The sequence below is a fragment of the Acipenser ruthenus genome, chromosome 26 (genome assembly GCF_902713425.1).
Source record: "Acipenser ruthenus chromosome 26, fAciRut3.2 maternal haplotype, whole genome shotgun sequence".
Taxonomy (NCBI): domain Eukaryota; kingdom Metazoa; phylum Chordata; class Actinopteri; order Acipenseriformes; family Acipenseridae; genus Acipenser; species Acipenser ruthenus.
Window position 1 is genome coordinate 22339919 of NC_081214.1, and position 19898 is coordinate 22359816.

At 42.7% G+C, this 19898-nt stretch overlaps 1 protein-coding gene across 2 annotated transcripts; it reads right to left on the reverse strand.

Annotated features, from left to right (window-relative positions):
* Window positions 1–927: 927 nt before the first annotated feature.
* On the reverse strand, window positions 928–19627 carry LOC117430786 (inositol polyphosphate 5-phosphatase OCRL-like). 2 transcript variants are annotated; one of them, XM_059000868.1, is made up of 24 exons: window positions 19134–19627; window positions 16302–16381; window positions 14290–14381; window positions 13984–14022; window positions 13419–13532; window positions 12727–12870; window positions 11899–12169; window positions 11397–11540; window positions 10881–10982; window positions 10365–10479; window positions 9291–9407; window positions 8865–9046; window positions 8333–8444; window positions 7694–7803; window positions 7326–7461; window positions 6269–6379; window positions 5921–6086; window positions 5420–5655; window positions 4707–4730; window positions 4301–4420; window positions 4103–4187; window positions 3286–3413; window positions 2955–3066; window positions 928–2615 (listed from the first exon to the last, which is right to left on the reverse strand). In XM_059000868.1, exons 1-24 carry the CDS (start codon window positions 19191–19193, stop codon window positions 2491–2493), a joined length of 2925 nt encoding a protein of 974 aa, XP_058856851.1. In that variant the 5' UTR covers window positions 19194–19627; the 3' UTR covers window positions 928–2490. The 2 variants fall into 2 exon arrangements, with proteins under 2 accessions (XP_058856851.1, XP_058856852.1); XM_059000869.1 differs by lacking the exon at window positions 4707–4730.
* Between the last annotated feature and the right edge of the window lie 271 nt (window positions 19628–19898).

The window sequence follows — 19898 nt, forward strand, 5'->3', positions numbered from 1 at the left end:
GACAATGCTAACAGAGTTCATTCCTTCCCATCACAGTCACGTTTGGCAGAGTCGAGAGCTCGTTGGGAGCTGTCATATCCACTGACTGCAGCATTTATTACTGTAGGTCTAGTTGCAATACAAGAACACACAAACCCCTAGTTTTACATGTGTTGAACCTGTGCTAGGGTGATGGAAACAAACACATTCACTTAAATATTAGGTGCTGAACCTGGAAGTACTGTCCAATGTTGCCAGGATAAATTTCACACATGGGAGCTGTAAGGGAGGCATAGTGTTACGGAGTTTGGAGGAAACAAAGCACAGAAAGCACAAATACTGCAGGCGTTCAGGAGCTGAGGGTAACGTTCCCTGGGAAGAGGGCCTTTGGCAGCAATAGGTTCATTTTGGTAAAAAGGTTGCTGACACAATAATCAAAAGGATGCTGGTCATGTACTTACCAAGACACTATGAGCTTCTTCAACAGGAACGGCACATTGAGAGCCAAAAGATGATCAATGGGATGGTTTTAAAACTGATCCCAATCCAGCCCAGCCCGCTTGCATACTGAATTCATATAAACCATGTCTAAAAGCAATTTGATTGTTGCATATGGCTAGAGCTAAATCTTTACATTTTCTGTAGCCATCTGTCTATGGTGCACATACCAGCTAAAAGGTAGTACCACTGCCTTGTAAAGTTCCACTGCACATCAAGCCTCAAAGAAACTGGTAGATCAAAAAGTCTCTATGAAAGCTTTTCTGCCAGTCCTATACTCTCACCTGTGAGTCTGTACTTTAATTTATCTTTACCTGTTCTGTTACTCCCAACATCAATTAACCAAGCAGGCCACTGACAAACCCCAGTGGCTGAAGTTGCAGTGGTTTCAAGCTCTTTTGAGTTTCTTTGTGAGGAGAGGCAATGTGAAAAAGGACAAAAAACTGTAAATGGAGGAAATTTTTTTTTTGTATTTAGGGAGTACCGTTTACAGGACACAGAATTCAGATAAATATATACATAAACATTTTTTAACTGCACTTACTTACAGTACAAGTCATTTTTACATCACAGAAAGAAACACTACAGTATGTACACCAGAGTTAAGACATGAATGTAGATAGTTAATGCAGAGTCTCCAGCGTGCAGAGAGCTGCTCTCTCCCGCTGCACACCGTGACTCATCACTGGCAGTCTGTAAATTGCAAGTCTACTATACAAGTTTCTATGTGAAGCGAAATGGTGATCTAATCAAGAGCAGAAGCCAGAGTCCTGATCCCTTGATGTACAGTACCTGGTCAATTACTGTAGTTTTAGAGGAACCCAGTTCCTTGAAATGTAACCTCTTACATTGTGGATTGCACAGTGATAATGATGGCGCCAGATTTCAATCTGTCTTCAAACTCTAGTGTTTATTATTATGTTAATAATGAAGTTGAATAGTAGCCAATAGACCCGGGTTCGATTCTCTGTCTGAATACAGATGGTAAAATAATGCAGTTGGAGCCAAAGAGAACTGGGGCTGATGTCTTCCATCCTGTGCATTTATTACTTTGGATTTCAAAAATAAATAACATTATAATACACCAAATTAACATCCCAAAATGCATGGACATGTAAGTGCGTTTTGGGTTTGCCAGTGGGTGTGCTTGTGGTTTCAATTCTCTCTCAGGTTGAACGCAGGTCCCATTCAATATGGTAGCAAAACAAGCTTCAGTTGACCTCTTATTCCTATAAATACAGCTGCAGAGGAGAACCACTGCAACGAACAATAAAGTGCTCGTCCCTATCCTAGTAAGTAGTGTGGAGGGCTTTACCTTAGCATGTGGGTAACTAAGGGCACATTTTTACATTGAGGAACCAGATTAGCATCATGTATTTTGGCAGAGACTCTAATGACCCTCCATTTTTTGCAAGGTAGGATGAATACTGCATTATTGAGAAGTATCTGGGAACAGGAGTTGAAACACCATAAGAATCCTATGTTGGGAGTTAATGGCTTTCATCATTAACAGCACTGGATATGCCCTGACTGTACACCTTCAAATAGCAGGAGATACAAGTCTTATTTCTGGTATTACCGATAGCTGTGTGGGGGTGGTGGGAGGTAGGGTGTCTGTGTTTCAGGAGCAGATGCCATCAAGTATACTAGACCTTAAACAGTTATAGCAATAGGATATCCATTGCAGAGCAGTTTGAGCCATTCCTGATTTTACAGTCTGCTTCATTAGACGCACATAAGATTGTACTTGGTGGTTAAATAAGATCACAGTTGGATTGGATCACTCTGCCATGCAATGGGAGTCTTATTCTCAGTCCTGCTTGCTGGTTTACAGCATTGATCCCTCCCCCCTCTAAACAATTCCTCTATCCACAGCGACACACATCTCTGTATTAACAGGCTGCATGGTCAGGACCAGCACCCATGATAGTCTTTCATCACTGCCCACAATCCTTAACCCTTTGCCCCCTTGGTACGTCCTCCCATTGCCACCCCTCCAACCGGCTGGCTGCTCTACTCCTCATCCCCGCCCATTAGGAACCCCAGCATGAAGTCTATGGCTTTCTGACGGTCGTGGTGAGTCTGTCTTCCAATCAGGTTGGGTGGGGGTCGGATCAGGAGGCTGGCAAAGAGCGTGGCTGAAACACAAGGGGTGGGTGGTACAGTAATAATTATTATAAGGTCTTCTCACACAGTCTCAGTATCTTTACTGAACTCAACAGATTCAATGACATGCTCGCACTGAGCACAATACACCAGAACAAATCTATACTTGCATTCAAAATACCTGACCAAAAATGCTTGTCAGATAATGATGTAAGGAATTGGGCCAAATCAAACGTTTTCAGGACTAAGCAGGTACCTTTAAATCTAGTATCCATCACCCAAAAAAGCAGCTGTTAGATGACCATTTATGGCAATGTGTTACCCTGATCAAAGTGCCACTGTTCGAGATCTGTTCAGCCCCTCTCTCTCACCTATCATATTGGCGTTGAGATTGTTGTCTTCGGAATACTTCAGGAGCTCTCGCAGGAATGCCATGATGTACCGGAAAACATTGCGGTGAGCCCGGGGCAGCTGGGAGATCACCTAGGGGAAAGCAAAGAATTAGAATCATGTGGAAGCGACATCCTTCCACTGTACATGCAATCTACCCTGTGCAACACATTTTACACATATAAAACCATGTGATACTGATCACAGTTGTCTCTGCCCCAGGCAGATATGTGTGTTGGCCAGTCACAAAGATTCAATGAACAATGCTGATATCTGCACTGTTTCCTCGAGGATTTCCTACAAGGGCTGTACCTGTCTGCAGAGTCGGCTGTCGTGGGAGCAGTCCAGGCAGCGCTGGCACAGTTCATAACACACCACCGGCTCCGGCAAGGCCTCCAGGAAAATGAGCAGGGCCTCGGCTACTGAATGGTTACTGCCGGCTGGAGCGTTCTGTTCAGGAACCAACACGATGCAGAGGAGAGGCGTGAAGCCAGGGAACAGGAGCCCCTAGTGCCTCGGAAGCCTACATCAGTGCAACAGTACAGACAGCCTTACTGTCTTTCTGCTTATACACCATGCAGTCCATCTAATTTATGTAGTATTGATTCAGTTTATATCACCCCTGCCTTACATACATTTAAAAGACAAGACACACTACTAAATAAGATCTACTTTGAGATGCTTTTCAAAAACTATGGTTCACAAAAGGACCCTACTTTCATGATGCAAACGTTGGTGACTATAGATCTGCTGCGGTTTAGTGATTCATTAGACCAACTTTGCATTGCAAGGCAAAGTCCGTTGCTGGCTTTTTAGCAGTGAAATGTCTGGCTTTTTAACAACCAGCACACTGGGGTAAGACTCGGTGCTAACTTTGTATCTAGGTAATCAAACGCCTTGTTATTTTACCACAGCAGGGATCAAAACCCTTTGGTATTGAGCCACACTGATTACATCAGTTTCATGCAGCCATTTAACCTTTGCAATCTGGCACGGACGCCTTTTACCATTTTGAAGAATTGTGTCACAAATTCTCTTAGCTGCCTCTGTAACTCTGTACCCACACTGCTGTCTGTAAGCCAAGACTGCAGGATGTTTAGCTATCTGGAACTGGGACTGTAAAGGATACGGATGGTGTTAGGAATGCTGGTATCCAGACAGTTGATTATAGTCTGCAGCTCCTCCTGCATCCCTGGGGTCTGGAACAGGTCCTCCTGCACACCAGAACACAAAAACAGATTGTAGTCTTATTTTTTTTTAACAACTCGTTTTACACGGACATTTTTTCTAAAGGACCCTTCAGTGTTTGTGTGTGTTACTGACCCACCTGTCGACAGGCTTTTGTAAACAGATGGTCCACCAGCAGCCAGACCTCCTTGGGGATTTTCAAGGGTTTGTCTTCAGTTCCAACGTTGTCCACTGGGAGGAGATCTAAACGAGACCTCTCCTGATTGAAAACAAACAATACAAGCTCTGGTTCATCGAGACGGGTCTTCAGAACAGTTTGTAAATCATACTGCTTTCAAGCTTACTGTACACACTGCATTTCCAGCTACTGTAAGAAGTGACTCAGATGATTAACTATGCTAGGGAGTAACTTCAAATATTAAAACCATGCACTGTCCCTGAACAACTCTTAGCAGCAGGCAGAAATCAAAAATGAAGATCTGCCAACATATAAACCCACATGTGCGAGTGCATACCATTCATTGTTTGAGTTTTAAGGTTTTTACCGTCTCAGTGAGGCTTTCTTCTCCCTGGACATGATGCAGCCCAAAACAGATGTGTGTTTGACAGAGACAGAGAGAAATAAAGACACAAGACATAAATTGATTGATAGAAAGCAAAAAATCTTCTAATCACAGACTGATGAAAAACTTTTAAGATTGACATGCTTCGGAACCTTTAGGAACAGTGATCCGCTCCAATTAACAGCACAGGTGTAAGATAAGAAAAGCATTGAGAGTGTTATCAATGCAGAAAAGCACAGGCTGATGGAGTAAAGCAGCACTTAGGGGGTATTCCTTACTTCCCTACCAGCTTAATGCAAGCAGAGCATTAACCAGCCATGCATTTTGGGCTTACAATGCAGAAATGACTTCACTTATCCACCTAAAGTACTTCAGTTTCCCATCCTCACTCCAATATGCAAGCTGAGAATGCAATTCGAAAGCGACACCATACTATAAAGCCATTCACTTCCTCTTTCCAAAGAGTAGTCAGGGTTTCTTTATTAAACAAGCAGCGACCCTCTCACTTCCTCGTCATAAGGAGCCATGCAGAGATTCTGACGTAGCTCACGTCTCCACTCAAGGCTTGCAAGCTTAGAAAGATAAATTAGAAGAAATAAATAAACCAACAAACTCCCCCCCCCCCCCCCCCCCAAGCACCAGATATCGCACAGCACAGTACACACAGTACCCCACTGCCCGCCCCAGCCCCTCACCAGGTCAATGAGCTTGGTGATGGGGATCTCTCGGATGGGCTTCTTCATGCGACACAGGGTCTCCAGGGAGGTGCCGTAGCAGCTGGGCAGGTAGTTGCCCCCGATGGTGAGGAAGTAGTCCTTGCCCCGGTCGAGGTGCAGCACCAGGATGTCTTCAATGGAGTCCTCGGTGGAGTTGAGCATGGTGACCGAGTCCTTGCTGACATACACCTCCAGGGAGATCTCCACCGTCTCATCTGAGGAGTAGACAGACAAGCACAGCCCGCTTACATTCACACATCACAGAGGGCACACAGACGGAAGCATTCAAAGCTTTCTCATAGCATTACAGAAACCGTTCTTCATAGCTCTCCTACTCATTTCCACAATCCTTGGCAGCGTTTTATTTTTTTTTTATCTGTTTGGTACTTGAACATTAAAATGCATTGTAAACCAGAAGTTTGTAAGGGGGGGGGGGGGTCCCTTTATATAAAAAAAAATGTACAAAATGTATGTACTTACTGGGCTCCAGGTAGCCGTCACATGGCTCCACACGCAGCCAGGGCTTGCAAAACTGAGTGTCGTTCAGTTTGGGGATGAAGGCAAAGTGACAGGGGACCTGCCCATCGTTCATGATCTGGAACTTTGCCCTCTGGAGCTGCCGGAATCTCACGTTCTCAAAGATGAACTGCGGAGAGAAGACTTGGAGATAAAGGAGAATAGAACCGGCACTGGGAAAACACATTTATCGAAAACGGCTTATTACTTAATTGTTTGTTTTCTACCATTCTACCCAGGCCCAGGTTTGCTGGGGAAATGCTACATGTTTTCTGTGTAGGGCTGCAGCTGCTTCTTATCTGACGTACTTACCTCTCTCCGGGTGAGGGACAAGGAGGGGAGGAATTCGTTTTCCATCCTGTCCATCATCCGCACGATTTCTTCAAACACCCTCTTGTGGCGTCGCTCATCCACGACCTTGACCTGCGGGCGAAGAAAGCAGTGTGACACAAATCAGGACCGTACAGAACCAGAATGACTTCAGCATTGTGACTGCTCAAGTATTTGCTGTGTTTATGTTTCCAAGCACAGCTCACAGATGATTCAGTAGTGCTAAAAAGAAACGCAGTTTATAATTTTTGTTCTTATTCCTACCGATTATACTTGAGGGGTTCAAGGGTAGTTGTCGTGTGCATTCAGAAAAGTTGTGTAACTCCCCATGGTGAGAACATGCACATTTTGCAATAATGTTAGTAGCTTCTTAAAGCTTGTTTTAAGGGCTTTGCAAAAAAAATTACTCAGTGAAATAAGGTCTTGAGCAACACCCCCTGGTCTGACCCTTAAGTAATCGAATATGCCTGACAACTAAGTAATAGTGTTTGTAGCAGTTTGATGTGGTGGCCAACATACTGTCATACTTAGCAGAGACTTGAAACAGAAGAGGAAGCAGGCCAGGCTGTGGTTTAATATCTGATGCTGACCAGCCTGTATTTATAGATTAATAAATAAACTCATTCATCCCTCAGTTTTAATGCTGGGAGCCGACTGGTTTGCAAGTTACTATTTAAAGTGTTATGCATCCGCTTTGGAGTATTTATAGATCAATAAACATGCTGATCAGTTCCACCTTTGGAGATCTGACTATTCAATGGTTTCCAAGAATAAATAGCTGGTTTGCAATTTGCAAAGCTTTTTGTTTATAACTTGTAGACAGGTTTTTCACTGTTGTTTATATATTTGCTCTGCCCTTTAATGCTCTATATATCCTGCTGGGGTTTAAGACAGTAAGATCTGCCACTGTGTAAATCATTCAAATATACTTTCGATTGTTTTGTTTTTTCATTTCAACCATCTGCTAAATGCCCAGGGACTGCCCACAGACCAGCAATGAATGTCTAATTGATATGACCACCTGCAATGAAGACCTTACCCCAACACTGAAGAGGGAGCTGACAGGCTTGTGGTCACTGGTCTGTAGCTTCATGTGGCTCCTGTAGGTGAGCTGCTTCACACTGCTCCCTCTCCACAGGATCCGATCGCACCAGGCAGGGACACGGCACTTTCCACTGACACACCAAAAAAAGACAAAGCCAGAGCATGCAGAACGGGCTAAATCATTCACACTGGCTTATTCGAGACACCTGCTGGGAGAAGCAGAACTTGAACAGCTGCGTGTTCCTTCTTAACGACTGCTTAGGCTGCAACCAACCTGCCCCAGTGATAAACAACAGGCTTCAAAGCCTGGTTATTAATGACAACAGGATTTCAAACAAAATGAGAAAAATGATCAAACTATACCTGGAGTCCCATCGATCAGTTTTCGGGTCGTATTTGTACGTTGGTGTGAAATTGAGCTCTCCTTCATTGAAATCTGTAAACGCTTTCTTTGTCTGCCTCTGGATATTCAACTAAAACAAAAATTAAAATTAAAAAACGGTCAGTACATGGGATTTGTTCTCAGCTGTTTAACGAAGACCCCCTTGTGCTTTTATACACTAGATAATCTGCCTGGTTCTAAACAGGAACCCAAGAAACGCCATTTAAAAACATGTGCAGCAGCTCACTCGGACATTGAAAACCACAGTATTCATACCTTTACTGTTTATTTAAAACCACACAGAACAGACCTACAGCCTGTAATAACTGAATGCATTAAACTAGGTTTTGAACAATACATTTCCTGTCGTATGCATTAAATGTGCTGTATTCATTTTAGAAATAATTCTACAGCATAGACTGTATTGAAAACATATTGTACCACATGCAGCCACCACCACAGCAGCAAAAAAATAAATAAAATGCCCCCCCCTTTAATTAAATGAATGCAATTTCCAATGACAATTTTCAGGTTTTGAGAATTGTTAGACTACAGTATAAAGAGTGCACCAGCTCCTCTGCCTCGGCTGGATGTTTTCCTCTCATCCTCCCCTCTCTCACCTGGTCCAGTTCCTGTAGCTTCTTGATTTCATTTTGGCTGATCAGGCTTTTGACGTCCGCTGCATCAGTAAGAAAGAGGCGATAGTTGAGGTCTCCCAGCCAGATCACCACACTGTAAAAGGGGAGGATCAGATTTATCAGGCTGATTGCAAGCTTTTTAGATGGATTTTGCATTTGTTATGAACTATTTAGTGGACCGAGGGGAATTGCACAACTCATTACATCACTGGCTTACATGCCTGTTACTGGGCGGAAATCCCTTGAAACAAGCTTTAAAATGAGTCAAATATTTTAGTCTAGTTCGTCTCCCAAATGGTAATATAATCGGATCCAAGGTCAATAAAATGGGATTTTTTTGTAAGCTTCAGACACATTCTCACCATGTGGGGTGTGAGTTTTCTAGCTCTTCTTTTGCAGCACACCTACAGTGGGGGTCTGTTTGTTTTCATGGTTTCATTAAATCTAAACGTTACCCAACCTGAAATGAATCTTGAAATTGATTTCTCCAAGCCCCCACCCCCCCTTGACTCACTCGTGTTTAACAATGCTGCTCGGCGGCTGCCCTGGCACATGGAAGCTCATCCGAGCGCAGATGTCCTTGTAGTCCTGATTGCGCCTCTCAAAGTCTTCCACATGCGCAGCCAGGTGAGAGTTTACGATGCAGAAACTGGTGTTGTGGAACACAAACCTCACACCTACCCCGCCTTTATTACCCTGAACAAATTCAGAACATATTAGATTTAGGAGAAACAACAACGGCACGCTCACCTGTGCTTTTCTGACTGTGGACTCATACCATACTGTCATGTCTTTACCAGGTCAGTCAATTGGGGACCCCTTCTATTCTACTGTGGCTTCAACATTCAATACTGTTTAACGGTTACATTATATTTATTCATATCTTATAAGACTGAAGCACACAAAAGCATTTACTTGCTTTATTTCTCTGGCTGCTCACCATTTTACCCATAATCCCAGTGCCAGTGGATTCTTTCTCCACCTCACGGATATACTTCCGGTGCTCCTTCTTGGCGTAGACGACCAGCATCATTCCCACCAGTCGAATGAGGCTGATCTTGAGAGCAAGGGAGACGAAGTGTCATGAAGGCATGAGCTGAAATGTGTGCGTACAGTACTTGACTTGCAGGCAGCAGGGCTTGAAACTCGCAAAAGCCCTGGACCCACTCCTGGGTTTCAGAACTTCCTTCAATGAAGTATAGAAGACTTTGATGTTACATACATTCTTTCCTTATATCTGCATGAAGAACTATTAGCAAACCTGCAGACTCAAGGATGAGGTGCTGTGATGAGATCAGAGCAGGTTAACCAGAGGCCTTTCTGTTTAATCTGGCTTGAATAAGAGAGGTTCTGACAGACAGGACTAGATGCAGGGCTGGTGCGAGTTTCAAGCCCTGAGGTAGTGTATTATAGTGTGGTTGCTACTCAGAATTGATGAGTATTTTATGGATGGATTGGGAACATGAAACACTTTCAGTCTGATTCATAGCGCTGTACCAAGCCTTCATTACGACTCTTAATGTTTCAGCACACCACTTTACTTCATTGTAGCCAACACAGTTAAATCAGCTTTTGTGAGAATCCAAGAATGGTGACAGTATCCAGTAAAACGTCAAAGCTAATTCAAGCACTGCCGAGCCCGAATACATTAGCTCACCTTAGGAACGCCCCAGGAGAAGAGAAGATGAGAGCAACATAAAACAATAGCTGCATTCAAATCTATTTCTCTGCTTTCTAAGAAAGCATGCAAGTTTAAAGTACTTAATTGAGTTAACATTATCCATCAATTATATCCAATACAATTAAAACTGTTTATGAAGAGGACGTGGTCCAGCAGGTAGCAGTCCTGTCCATTAACTGTTATCTGGGTTCATCATTTTATACGCAAAAGCAGACAACTTTAAATTTTGAAGTGCTTTGTGCGTAATGGTGACTCCTAATAGTGAAGTATTAACTTGTCCTGGTGCTGCTGAATTTAGTGTATGATTTTCAGCTGGAGTTTTCAGAGACTCACTTTTTTGTACTTGGCTTTGGGGTGCAGCCCCTTCTCCACAGCTTCCACCCACACCTGCTCCCTCGCCGAGTCGAAATAGAAAAAGGCCTCTGTGCTCAGGTCCAGTTCCTGAAAACTACAGGCGCGGCAGAAATAGGAGAGCGATGAAATGCTTTCTGTTGTGCTGCACACTGGAGCAGACATACAAACTTTCTAAAGATACATGTTAAATCTCAGAGGAGCCTGACTACATCCCATCAGTCCAGCACACAAATAAACACAACACTGCAATTATCTGTCCATCTCCATCTCTCTATGTCTTTAGTTCTCCAAAGACGATTACAACCTTTTATATACCGTAGCTATTTCCTCATGTATGTTCCCATTAGTATGCATACAATATAACAAACCGTAAAGTGATTTCTAGTCCTTCCTGATACACATTTTTCAGGTGCTAAAAGTGTACTAAATCTATTATAAGATGCTATATCCCCATGCCCACACACACCGGTTCCCACAGCGTGGTACAGTACCTACCCAATACAGTACACATCAGGGGGTTCAGGGTCACAGCTTAGCCAGGCTTCCAGCCCACTGTCAGGGGACTGCCCGTTCACGTTCCACGTTCCCGTAAAAAACCTGGCCGGTGAAAAGCATATTTTATTGTACATTTGAACAACCCTTTGCAAAAGATCCCCACATTCTAAGCAAGTTGCCTCTCTTTCTCCTTTGCCTGCCCATTCAGCTAAGGTTACATTTTTATATCGATTTAAATTTCAGGATCAGGCAAAGCTATCTTGTTTTTAAAAGGTAATTTAGTCCAGCTCCAAGCAACTCCAACCAAAATGATTATTAATAGTAGAAACCTTCAAACAGAATCCTTGTTCGTCTATGGACTTGGTGTGTAGTTCTTCAGTATAAGAACCTGCAGTTACTGTAAAGCAAGGTAAGGGCTATGAGCCTCCCTCTCCTATTGGGAATCAGTGACTCATGAGCTGACCTGTCTAGTGGATAGTGCTTTCTACAAAGACAGCGTTCCTCAGTGCTTCTCACCTGAAGTTCTGGATATCCACATATTCCTTCTCCTTCTTGATCAGGCAGTGCTTGATTAAACCCTCCCTCTGTCCCGACTGGCTGGTCGGCACAAACAGTTTCCTCATGGTATTGGTCACATTGGGGTTGTCATTCCACTTGGAGCTGCAGGAAAGACACTGATGAGTCACAATACATGCAGGCTGAAAAAGGACGTTATACTGGAATAGTTAGTAAGCATGAGAAAGAATGCTTTAGGCAGCAAGCTCAATAGCAGACGATAGAGAATGCAGATGCATTAGGTAAGAAATGAAACCGTCAGAAAATAGATGTAAAATATACCTTTACCCTGATTTAAAATGTGTTTTAAAGCAGCCTCTCCATTATAAGTGCTCACATCCTTACTATACATGTTACAACAATACTGGTAAATTACTCTTCTAAAAGCTGTCAGGTTGAAATGCTGCCTAATTATATATACATATTAAAGAAAAGAATGCACACAATAGAGAAAGGTACTCACTCTTTATTTTGAGAGGCAGTAAAATGCCCTTCTTTTGCTGGTGAAGACAGGTGCCTCTCTTTTTGGATTGGTGCAGGTGCAGGTGCAGGTGCAGGTGCAGGGGCTGGGGCAGGGGCTGGGGTGTGTAACCCTCTCCGAGGCGGGACTGGGAGAGGTGTTTCTTTATGAGTCGGGACAGGCGGGGGCCCACGAGGCACACTGACCCGGTTGTGCTGGTTCTTCTTCTCCTCCACTTTCAGAACATCACTGAAATTATCTTCAAAACCAAGATCTATAAAAGGAATGGACCAGGTCAATCATATCACACTGGCACTCACATTCCAGACAGCCATGGCATTCCACACTGGTCTACAAATGGCTTTCACTGATTAAAGAAGGTGGTTGTAGCCTGGTGTGCTCGTGTCTACACAAGGGAAACAAGGTCTAGAAAGGGCCATGGAGGAATGGAGTAAACAGACACAACTCAGCTACATTTTAGAGTCATATTTTAGTACAACAGAAGATCCCGCTTTTGTACCTAAAGCAACTGTCTATTTGTTTTCTTAAAATATTGGTAAATAAACAAAAACAAATAGACACGTCCATTGCACACAGCTTAAAGTGTATTTTTTGGTGTTGAACATATGATACAATACTTTGCTACCTTCTGTAGATACTTTCCAATCAGTCCTCAAAAGCCAGTGGATTATGTGTTGTTGGACAGATCTACAATTTTGTGTTCAGTGCTATGAATGGTGACCAGTTAAAATGAATCTATTTCACCGAATAGAATCTCTGTAAAGAAAAGTATTATGATGCTCAAGTGCCAGTAGTACAATCCTTCATTACCTGCCGCTGGAAAGGCATTGGTAGGGTTGCTAGCACTGGTAGTAGTGGATGCTGCATTGACAGGTCTGCTTGTGTTACTGGGCCCTGGTGCAAAGTCTGATCCAAATGGGTCCATCCTGCCGGGTGGCTGGCTTTTAGATACAACTACAATGAAAGAATTGATGACATGTAGGTGGCAATATGACTAAATATTATGAGGTTATTAGTACACACACAGTAGCATTGAAACACAGTTTGATATTCATGTTCTGGACTGAGCAGTTTCATGAATATCAAACATAATATATATTTTCTCCCATTGCAGAAGTTACACTGAAATGTGCAAGTGTAGAATGATTTCCTTCCTTCTGCTTAAAATGAAGTAAGCACAGGGACCGATTTCATGAACTATAGAACAGTTTGATTTATTTCAAAGAGCAAAACCAGCAGGTTCTGTCTATACAAAACAGTGAGAACAAAAAATGTCTATTTTGTTTGTTAAATGAATCATTACTATAAATGGAATACATTATATATTACATTTGCATGCTGTCAGGTAGGCATGAGACAGAACTGTGTCATTTTAAGACTCAATACCTACTTCAAAAACAGGACGAACAAGTTCTCAAATAAGTAATGCAGTTCAGGGACATGTGAAATGTTCGGCAGGCTTCTTGAATGAAGTTGCTTCTTGAATTAAGCTTACCCCTTACCTTGCTGCTTAGCTCTTTTCACCTCCGTCAGGAAGGACAGACACCGGTCATCATCTGGGAACTCAAACAGCAGCTCTCCAGTGCGGTCCCCTCGCACCCGGATCCTGCACGAGGCTGGAAACAGAAAAGTAGACAGAGGGACGAGGATGGTTAGAATCTTCTTGAGCAAAGACTATGACATTTCTCCAGTGCAAAAAAAGGCTCAAAATCTCTAAATGTTTCTGTTTACTACCTGCTGTGTGGTTCTTTGCAGCCCTGTTTAACAACAACGTACCTAAAAATCAAGGCAGACTGGTCTAGCGTTAAGCCTAATGGCCAAGAGCCACCGACTCACCGTGTGACTTTGCAGGTTAGGAAATAAGGCTTGTTCTGCAAGAGGATGCTTCAACTCTTGCGCCGGAACTCATTATGGTGCAATGGTGTTTCGTTAGTGGTTGATATTATACAACAAGAACAGTTGTAGCAGAGGATATTAAACTCCAAAATGAATAGGACACAATGAGAAACCTCCCTATATAAACCTTTGTTCATTGGAAACTGCTCAGAGTTGATAATTGATACTCACAATTAACTGGGATGTCTATGAGAAGAGCCTCTTCTGCGTCTGAAAATGACAACAGCAAAGACAAAATCATGTCATGTGACTGCAGGAACCACTTTCCAACATCTGAACCGGATTGAATTGCAGTGCTTCCTGGGTTATTGATTAGCACGATGGCGTTTGTAAAACGCAGTACATAGGAAGCACTAGACTCCAAGTGGAAAGGTTTTCTAAGCTTTGTGAACTAGGCTCTTACTTGCTGTATTACATTAGCACTTTTGTTTAAACGTATCAGTTATGCCCAGATTTCAACTAATTTCAGAGAGTTACCTTGTATGATGTGAAACCTGCTGTTAACTGGTATGGTAATTTGTGGCACTGGACTTTTCACAACTACATCAGGATTCGACAAGATGTCCAACCTAGAGAGAGAGAGAGAGAGAGAGAGAGAGATACAGTGATCATCAAGAATGTTTACTGATGACATAATGAATAACATAACAGGAATGAAATCATGTTTCTGTGCACTGCAGTGCAATGCGTTTTACTTTCACATGCTGCTTTGTAAAAAGTGGTCATGGTTATTTGCATGACACCTCTATAAATCAGGATTTCACAAAGGGTTTTATAATCTGACAGGTGAAGCCATCCTGTGCTCTGTATTAGGAAATATACTGCACTGCTGATGCAGGAACAGGAGCAAGCACCTAAAAAAGAAGGAGCAAGTACAAAAACTAGAGGTGTTCAAATTACCTGGCAGATGAGTGGCATTTAAAAAGACTTGCAAGTCAAAAACTGAGCTAGTGGTAGAGGCAGAGAATGGAAGCACTCCAACTACTGAGAAAGAAAAAAGAATGCAAGTCCCATAGTTCTGCAATCTCCGGTATAGGGCTTTACTCACAGTGTTCCTTTCACTCCACTAGGATTTGGGAGAATTATTATTAAGCCCATGATCTACTTTACCCTCCTGATGTACGCTGGAACCACAAACGCTCTTACTCTCTCACACAGCACAACCAGAGCACACGTACAGTTTTCATACTAAGGGGTTGTAAGCATGCAAGTCTAATTAAGCTCTGGAAAGAAGACTGGAATGTATGCATAATGACCCTGAAACCCAGAAACACTACAATACTGGCAGATCAGCTTGCAAAATGATCACGCAGTACCCGGGTAGTGCCTGCAGTCTGGCCCATGTAAAGTCATAATTTACTGTTCTGACATCACAAGCCAGCGGATTATCATTGTCAAGAACAGCCCTGTGTAAGCAGAGCACAATGAAAAGTTACACAAACTTAATCAAATGTCAATTAAAAACCACCCCAACACTTTTGTTTTATTGCCTGAAATTATTCAGGAAATGTACAATACATATATTGTATTTCTGTCTTTCATGTGGCACTCAGTGCTATAAACAGTCCAGCAGCTCCTTCATCTAATGCAAGACAGAGTGGCTTTATTGGTGTGACCTAATGCTGTTGCCCCAAGCAGGAGGACTGCCCTCTTTTTTGCCCTGTAACATCCTGTAAGCACAAACTTGTTATCAAGAGCCAAAATGTCATGCTACCACAAGTAATCTTAACAGCTCATGCCCTGACTCTCTGTGCTGCTGAACTGAAACTAAAAAAAAAACACTTAGCATCTAACTTCTGTCTTTCATGGTCTAGATTCTATTGCAGCTTTCTTTGTTTTCTGCCAGATCAGCTCTGCTTGCGACAGTATCAAGCTTTGGACACATGCTACTGGAAGTTGTTCTAGGCTAAAAATGTAATTAATTAAAGTCAGTGGTTAATTCAGGAGAAGATCTGATGCTGCTGATCAACACAGCTACACAAGGAAAATACACAGATACATTATCTACAATATAAAACGCGTTCTTTCCTGCATCCTGCTTGGCAAAGCTGAAATGTTCCGGTTACAGATTATCATTATTGCTTCTGACATTTCCTGAAACTACTGTTAGATGCTGGCTTTAAATCAATGGCTCTGTTGTAATCTAAAAGGGACAAAGAACAAACTACAGTGTCAAAAACCTGGACAAATCACCTGCTGGCAAATGAGACTTTACTGAGGCTGATGTGCACCATACAAGATCAAACTACAGTTGAGGGGATCAATCTATACCCTGCTGGCATAAGGCACAGCTGGATTTTTTTAGAGCATTTTACAGCACTGGTGACTCGTGCTGGATTACATTAACACCCTATCTGTGGTTATCACTGAGCTACACCTTAAAACAGATGGTTGATACAATTCAGCGTAGAAGATACTGTAATGCTACTGCCAGATTCTTCAATGTCTTGGTGAACACAACTTTAATAAACAAAAGAATACAAACTCACATGTACTCTCCTGAGCGTTGAATCAGAGACAGCAGCCTGGGCTCCTTCAGTCCGTCCTTCACTGCCAGGCCTCTCACAGCTTAAACACAAGTGTTAAGGAACAAGTGGCAGCCTAGGGATTAGGATAAGAGTTTCACAGGGTTTCTCTCTCTCTCTCGCTCTCTCGCTCTCTCGCTCTCCACAGTTTTAACTATGTTTAAGCAATGCTTTTACACATTGTGCTTCAAAAGGGTTGGACCTGATCCTCTCTGAAACCAAAGCAGGCCCACCTCTACTGCAGTTAGGTTTACAGAAATAAGGCAGCACTCTCAGCGTGCCAGTCCTTCATGTGGGATGAACTGCGACTGTTAATCTAAATTCAAACCGGGGATCTCCTACACAGTATGCAGCAGTTAAAACCACTTAATCAGAAATAGCCAAACTAGAACTACTGAGAATGAACTCTGGCAGAATCCGCTTTTCCAGTGCATACAAATGAGACAGAGATTTCAAACTGGAACCCTTTTGGACTCTCAGAAGAGGAAACGTTTTTATCTGATCATTCATTTTTTATTTTATTTTATTTTTTTAATTTAGTAGTCACCAATTGATTTTTACTGGGAGAGGCAAAGACAAACACACGCTGTCCTCCGAAGCGTGTGCCGTCAGCCGACCTCTTCTTTTCACTCTGCAGGCCTACCAACACAGAGCTACAGCGTCGGAGGACAACGCAGCTCCGGGCAGCTTACAGGCAAGCCCGCACGTGCCCGGCCAGACTACAGGGGTCGCTGGTGCGTGGTGAGCCGAATACCCTCCCCGTTCCCCCCAGCCAATTGTGCACCTCCCCTTGGGAGCTCTCGTCCACGGTCGGCAGTGGAATAGCCTGGACTAGAACCGGCGACATCCAGGCTACAGGGCGCATCCTGCACTCCACACGGAGCGTCTTTGCTGGATGCGCCACTTGGAAGCCCCTAATCTGATCATTCTACAGAGCTGCCTAAATATATATATTGCCTCCGTTATTGATTTACTATCACAGTTGGACAGTTTGAAAGGGAAGCTGCTTCACAGGCTGATTACTCATTTAAATAAAGAAAGCCATGTCAGAAACATCCACCACCACAGCTACAACTTCTCATTTTGACCCTTTTCATAGCAATCACTAAACTCAGCACAGCCTCTCGTTTTTGGTCATCTGTTGCTGGTCACTACTCTGGGGTTTCAAGCAAGTTAACTGGAGGACAACCTGATATTTATTTACAAATACCAACAGCTGCTTTTGAAGGCATGCCGAATCACACAAGCTGACACTCAAAGTCCCCAAGCATTGAGGAAGAAACTGTTCCCCTACACCACCACAAGATCAAAGCTAGACAAAATGTCTTATTTATGAATGTATATAAATGGAAGTCTTTCCAACTCTTGTTGCATTTCTTCATGTGTCCACAAACATTGCTAGGGTATTTCAAATACAAGTATGTTCTTCCATATATACTAACATGTTTTGGCTTCAGCTTTCTTTACATCAGGTACTTGCATTACATTAAAAAAGTGTGCTGCACAACACTGTTCTTAACCTACATTATAATAGACAGGCAGCAATGAATGTTCTAGTCCTTGTACTTAAGTATAAAATGTACAAGGAGTGTCGTGTGCCACACCTGTTTAATCACATCTATATATAGACTACTGAGGTGCGCTTTGCTCTCCTTTATCAAAGGTAGAATTGGCCCACATATGAGCAAAGAGTCAATACCTTGTAGATTACCTTTAAAACAGCAAATGTTTGGAAAAAAAAATCTGTGCAGCACACAGTAAGTTTTACAAAGGTTGCCTCAGAATGTGAGGTCACATCCTGGCCCATTTCACTTGCAAAATAAATATTCTAGCTATCAACCAATACGACTAGACTTTGAAACCACTCCACCTGTCAGGGATAATTTGCTTAGAAACAAAACCATATGTAAATAATTTCTTAGTCCCTCCTACAAACCATATTCCATTATTCCTGTTGGTAAGATTATTTAAATGGTGAAGGTTTATAAACTACACTAGAAACAGTGTCACTTTACAGAGACACGACTCTAATTGAAATGCAGTTCATTTGTCAAAGGGACCGAATGTAAAACACATAACCCACGTAGCATTAAAAATGTTGTTTTTTTTAACTTTAACGCCTTGTTTTAACCAGCATGAATAGCAAAAGAAACATAAGACGTTTCGCAGCTTTTCCTTACAATTCCCACTCAAAGTATTTTCCTAAAGGTCCGGGTGTTGCAAGAATTTTAAAAAGCGATGCAACTCAAACCTGCATACATTTTCCGGATCTGAAAGCACTACACTACGTGTGTGGGGGTGTCCTAGAACAGATTATAAAGGCGGAGCAGAGGCAGAAGTATCGATTTGACAGGGAATGTGACACCCGTTTACCTTACCCAGTTACCACGGCAAACACTTTAAAAAAAAAAAAAAAAAAAAAAAAAAAAAAGTTATTTATTTTTAGTCACACTTCAAATAAACTAACATAAGACAAAGAAGCGTCGCAGAAGGTGAAATGGTGTTACAGGTAAGCGTGGTTGCCATGGTAAAGCTGACAACTTCCTACCTGATAAATCTCCCACACCATAAAGAAATATCGCCCGTAATATTACAAACAACTTATTTCAGGTGTGGGACGAACTGCTATGCAGAGGAATTTGTATTTACATGACAAATCAATCGGACAGCCTGATCAAACGAAAACCCAAGGTGCACGACATGATTATACCGTTTGACTTTGGGGGGTTTCTAGAGTAAATGGTTTTGCCTCAGATTGAAACAAACTAGCGATATGTTATAATCATCAAAGGATATTATAATGCACTGATCTTGCCCCAGCCCGAGTCTCATTGCCGACATGTTAACAGGATCCATCAATACTGGTTGTAACGTACACTTTGTCCAACTGCTTCCCCTAGGCTCCGTCCCACTTAGCCCAGGCAGGAATAAATCCTCGTCGGTTTCGCTCCCCGGCTACTGACAGGCAGTGCCCCAAACCAACACAGCAGCCTCCCGGCCGCTCGCTGACTACACCCGGTTCACTCTCCAGCGCTGTCCACACAGGCAAACTGTTCCCGGCCGAGCCGAAACACGAATCTACAGTACTCTGAAGCTTCGTGCTGCCCTCTCCCGGTCCAAACCGAATTTTAGCTGCACGGTACCCAGTTCTACACAGCGGTCTTGCCTGGATTCTTCTCCCGCACTCACGGTAATAACAGCAGCTCAAGCACCGACCCTACACTCCCTGCGACCCGGAGCTTGCCTCAGTTCCAACAGGGAGACAACGGGAACACCTGGCTGTCACAATTGTGAAATATTTATAATACTAAAAATAAAACACTGCCATCTAACGTTGAGGACGACTTAATTTTAATACAAACGATTTTGACTTCTAATTTTGACTTCCACAGGTATGGAGGTAGCTTGCATGTTGATATTGTGGGTGGGTGGTATACTCCAATAATTATTTCCTTCAAAAATAATGAATATAGAATTATTAATTCAAGTGATGGGATGGATTTTATTTGGCAGTTTTATAGCTGGTTTGACATATTCTACCATTTAATTCCTTTGTCAGTG

What these genes read in the sequence shown, in the direction of transcription:
- LOC117430786 (XM_059000868.1), bottom strand. Translation starts at nt 19,193, where the DNA reads ATGGATCCTGTTAACATGTCGGCAATGAGACTCGGGCTGGGGCAAGAT. An exon ending in AGCAGCATTGTTAAACACGA is followed by an intron (nt 8,445 to 8,864) that starts GTGAGTCAAGGG and finishes CCCCTTTTACAG; the next exon opens with TGTGGTGATCTGGCTGGGAG. An exon ending in ACAGCCGACTCTGCAGACAG is followed by an intron (nt 3,067 to 3,285) that starts GTACAGCCCTTG and finishes GCTTTCCCCTAG; the next exon opens with GTGATCTCCCAGCTGCCCCG.